Source organism: Homalodisca vitripennis, chromosome 2 (assembly GCF_021130785.1).
Source record: "Homalodisca vitripennis isolate AUS2020 chromosome 2, UT_GWSS_2.1, whole genome shotgun sequence".
In the NCBI taxonomy this organism is placed as follows: Eukaryota; Metazoa; Arthropoda; class Insecta; order Hemiptera; family Cicadellidae; genus Homalodisca; species Homalodisca vitripennis.
Genome location: NC_060208.1, coordinates 223,928,170 through 223,931,225, shown reverse-complemented (window position 1 = coordinate 223,931,225; position 3,056 = coordinate 223,928,170). Strand labels below are relative to the sequence as shown.

At 39.6% G+C, this 3,056-nt stretch overlaps 1 protein-coding gene across 1 annotated transcript; it reads right to left on the bottom strand.

The window, feature by feature from the left end:
- Positions 1-1,717: 1,717 nt before the first annotated feature.
- Positions 1,718-2,683, bottom strand: LOC124356010. Its single transcript, XM_046807155.1, has one exon. The coding sequence runs from the start codon at positions 2,681-2,683 to the stop codon at positions 1,718-1,720; it is 966 nt and encodes a 321-aa protein (XP_046663111.1).
- Between the last annotated feature and the right edge of the window lie 373 nt (positions 2,684-3,056).

The following is a 3,056-nucleotide window of genomic DNA, read 5'->3' as shown; positions in this document are numbered from 1 at the left end:
AATGGAACAGTAAAACGACCCTGTGATTGACGATGGTTGCGAGTCGTTGAAAGAGATGGAGATCTATGGAGAGTAAAAATTAGCTTCAGAAAAGAACTCACTGCGTAGTAAATATTTTGGATAAATATTTCTTAGCACTTTTGGATAGCGGTGTGTCGGAAACGATGATAGGAAATCTGAGCATCTGTTTTGGTGTTATCCAGGCTACTGCTACGGACGAGTGGTAGACGGTGAAGTAAACAAGATTGAACACTTTTATTTTCGAATTAATATCCACCAAAATATATTGAAATCAAATGCGTTGCCGATCTTTATGGATGTCAGGAATGGTGATTAGTATTTTCTTGATTCATGAATTAATTTGACAGCCTGTCATGTAGGCTACATTCCAATATAAGATTCAGTGATAAGAATGTACAGTAAACTTAAGCGTACACAAAAAATATTAATCTGGAGACAAAAAAAGCTAACTACTCTAGTAACTAAGGTTAACAGTTTTATATGAATAACAGTTTTTACTTGTACAACTCTGGAATAAAATTCACTATATTCAAACTAAGTTTATTCCATAATAACAATTATTTCCCAGAGTTGGTTTTATTTTTATGATAAATCCTTCTAAATGAGAGGTTCAATATCATTCATGTTATATTTCATCATGGAGGAAGTCTGGCGTGTATTATATCAGTGTCCAGGCTACCAGCGTATTTGCCAACCTGCAAACTGTTAGTTCCAAGCATTTGAAGTCGTGGTTGTGTAGCCTAGACGTTGGCATACTAAGGGGTTTCTTTGTTTAGTTCAACCGTCTCGACTTATTACCAAATTTGCTTAAGGTAATCCCTATAATGGAAATATACTGTTTGGTCCAAGCTTCTTGGAGTCTTGAAGAATTGTAAAGTAATATTCGTGATTAGTGTTTTTTCGATTGCTGCTTGTTTCAGATTAAGAAAATCTGCACTTAAGATCACAGACGTGTACTTCGGTTAAACGATCACTAAGATGAGGGGGTTCAACAATGACCCTATTTATGTGCTTGTTCCTTGACAAATTAGAGCTCGAATTTGTATATTAATTCAACAGCACAATCCAGCAAACTTTCATCTTGTCTAGTTCATGCAGACTGCTTCAACGGAGTTTTCGAGGTCAAATTATGACCATCTTTTGTTTTAGTATATTTTAAAGGCTAGATGTGTACTTAGATAATGGCGAAAATGTATAAAATTCCTTACCCAATTTACACAATGTAAATGAAAATAATCGAGAACAGTGTTTAAATTAAACATACGCTTGTACTGTCATAAAATAATGATAACACGGACAGTTGATTACATTTTAAAACAATACTTTACAAGTTAAGAGGCCAGAGTGAGACTTTTCTTACTTAAAAGACCAGTGAGGCGTAGTTCGGAGCAATTTTCGTAATATGGATAGTTTATATTCATACCATGGCTGTAAGAATGTCCTGTAAACTGTTAGTACAGGGTGCTGCAAAACAAACAGTACAGTTTTGAAGTGCTGTTAAAGAAAATCGGTACGAGTTATAAAAATGTGGTTTATTTTGCTTGAATAAGTACATTACCCCATTTTTTTCTGTTAAGATTTGAAGATCACATCAGAAATATGGCGTCCTCCAGAAGCAATGCACTGATGTAGGCGATTTCTGAAGTTTTCCACTGCATTTTGGCACATATTGATTGGAATGGCGGTGATTTCCTCTCTAATACGGATCTTGAGTTCTTCCAAGTTGTGAGGACGATGCCGAAAAAACCTTGTCCTTGAGATAACCCCACAGGAAAAAATCGCAAATGCACAAATCAGGTGATCTTGCAGGCCACCGCAGGTCACCCCTCAGAGACACGAGACGCGCAGGAAACATCTGCCGCAATTTCGTCCTTGAAACATGTGCTGTGTGGGCCGTAGCCCCATCTTGTTGGAACCAAATATCCTCAAGATGTTGTTCTTCAACCAACGGATTCAATTCTGGCTCAAAAAAATCTTGCAGCATCGAAACGTAACGCTGAGCGGTCACGTTTGTTGTAAGCCCATCCTGCTCAAAGAAGTAGGGTCCAATAACACCAAATTTGGAAATCGCACACCATACAGTCACTTTCGGGGAATGGAGAGGTCGCTCATTAACTTGTTGTGGGTTTCTGTCCGACCAATAACGGAAATTCTGTTTATTAACTGAACCTGACAGGTGGAAATGGGCTTCATCACTACTGAAGAAGGTTGACCTTGGTGGGATACGTTCTAAAGTTTCTTGAGCGCAATTCACGCGGTGTTGAAAGTCTGGAGGCATTAACTTCTGAACCAACATAATTTTATAGGGGTGGAAGAATAAATCTTTATGTAAAATCCTCCTAACAGAGCGATCAGACATGTTTAACGCAGTTGCGTGTTTCCGGGCAGAGCGTGTTGGTGATTGTTCAACAGCTGCCCTCACTACTGCGACGTTTTCGGGAGTTCTCGCTGTTTTCTGTCTTCCCATACCTTTAGGCCTTTGTGTTGAACCAGTTTCTTCCAACGCAAGAACCCAACTTGCAATAACATTGCGATGTGGAACGGGATCATTACGCGGAATGTTAAAGTGCACTCGGAACGCTGGTTGAGTCGTGATGTAAGAACGGCCACTTTCAAAAAACGTGCGAACGGCAAAGCCGCGATGCTCTTCGCTCCAAACCATTGCTACGACTGAAAACGGGGTGAGTGACCGAATGCAGTGAGCCCCCTCCCTAGCTCCTACCCCCACCACAGCGGATGTAGAAGCCCATCACAACTGCACTGTTTGTTTTGCCGCACCCTGTACTATCGGTTGAATAGTTTAAGTGTGAAAGCACGACATAAAAGACATGTATTATATTTTTAGGATGTGTTCTAGTATAATGTTTGAAATTAGCATTGACACAAAGTCAAACATGACATATTTGTGTCCTACTTAACAAACTGCTTCATACTGGTAACTTACTGCAGCAAGCACAGCTGTTCATAACCGCTGTTCAACTCTGTACCGGGGCAATTTGTGGTTACTCTTATTGGAGTGACTTTTGTGGGTTTGG

What these genes read in the sequence shown, in the direction of transcription:
- LOC124356010 (XM_046807155.1), bottom strand. Translation starts at nt 2,683, where the DNA reads ATGGTTTGGAGCGAAGAGCATCGCGGCTTTGCCGTTCGCACGTTTTTT.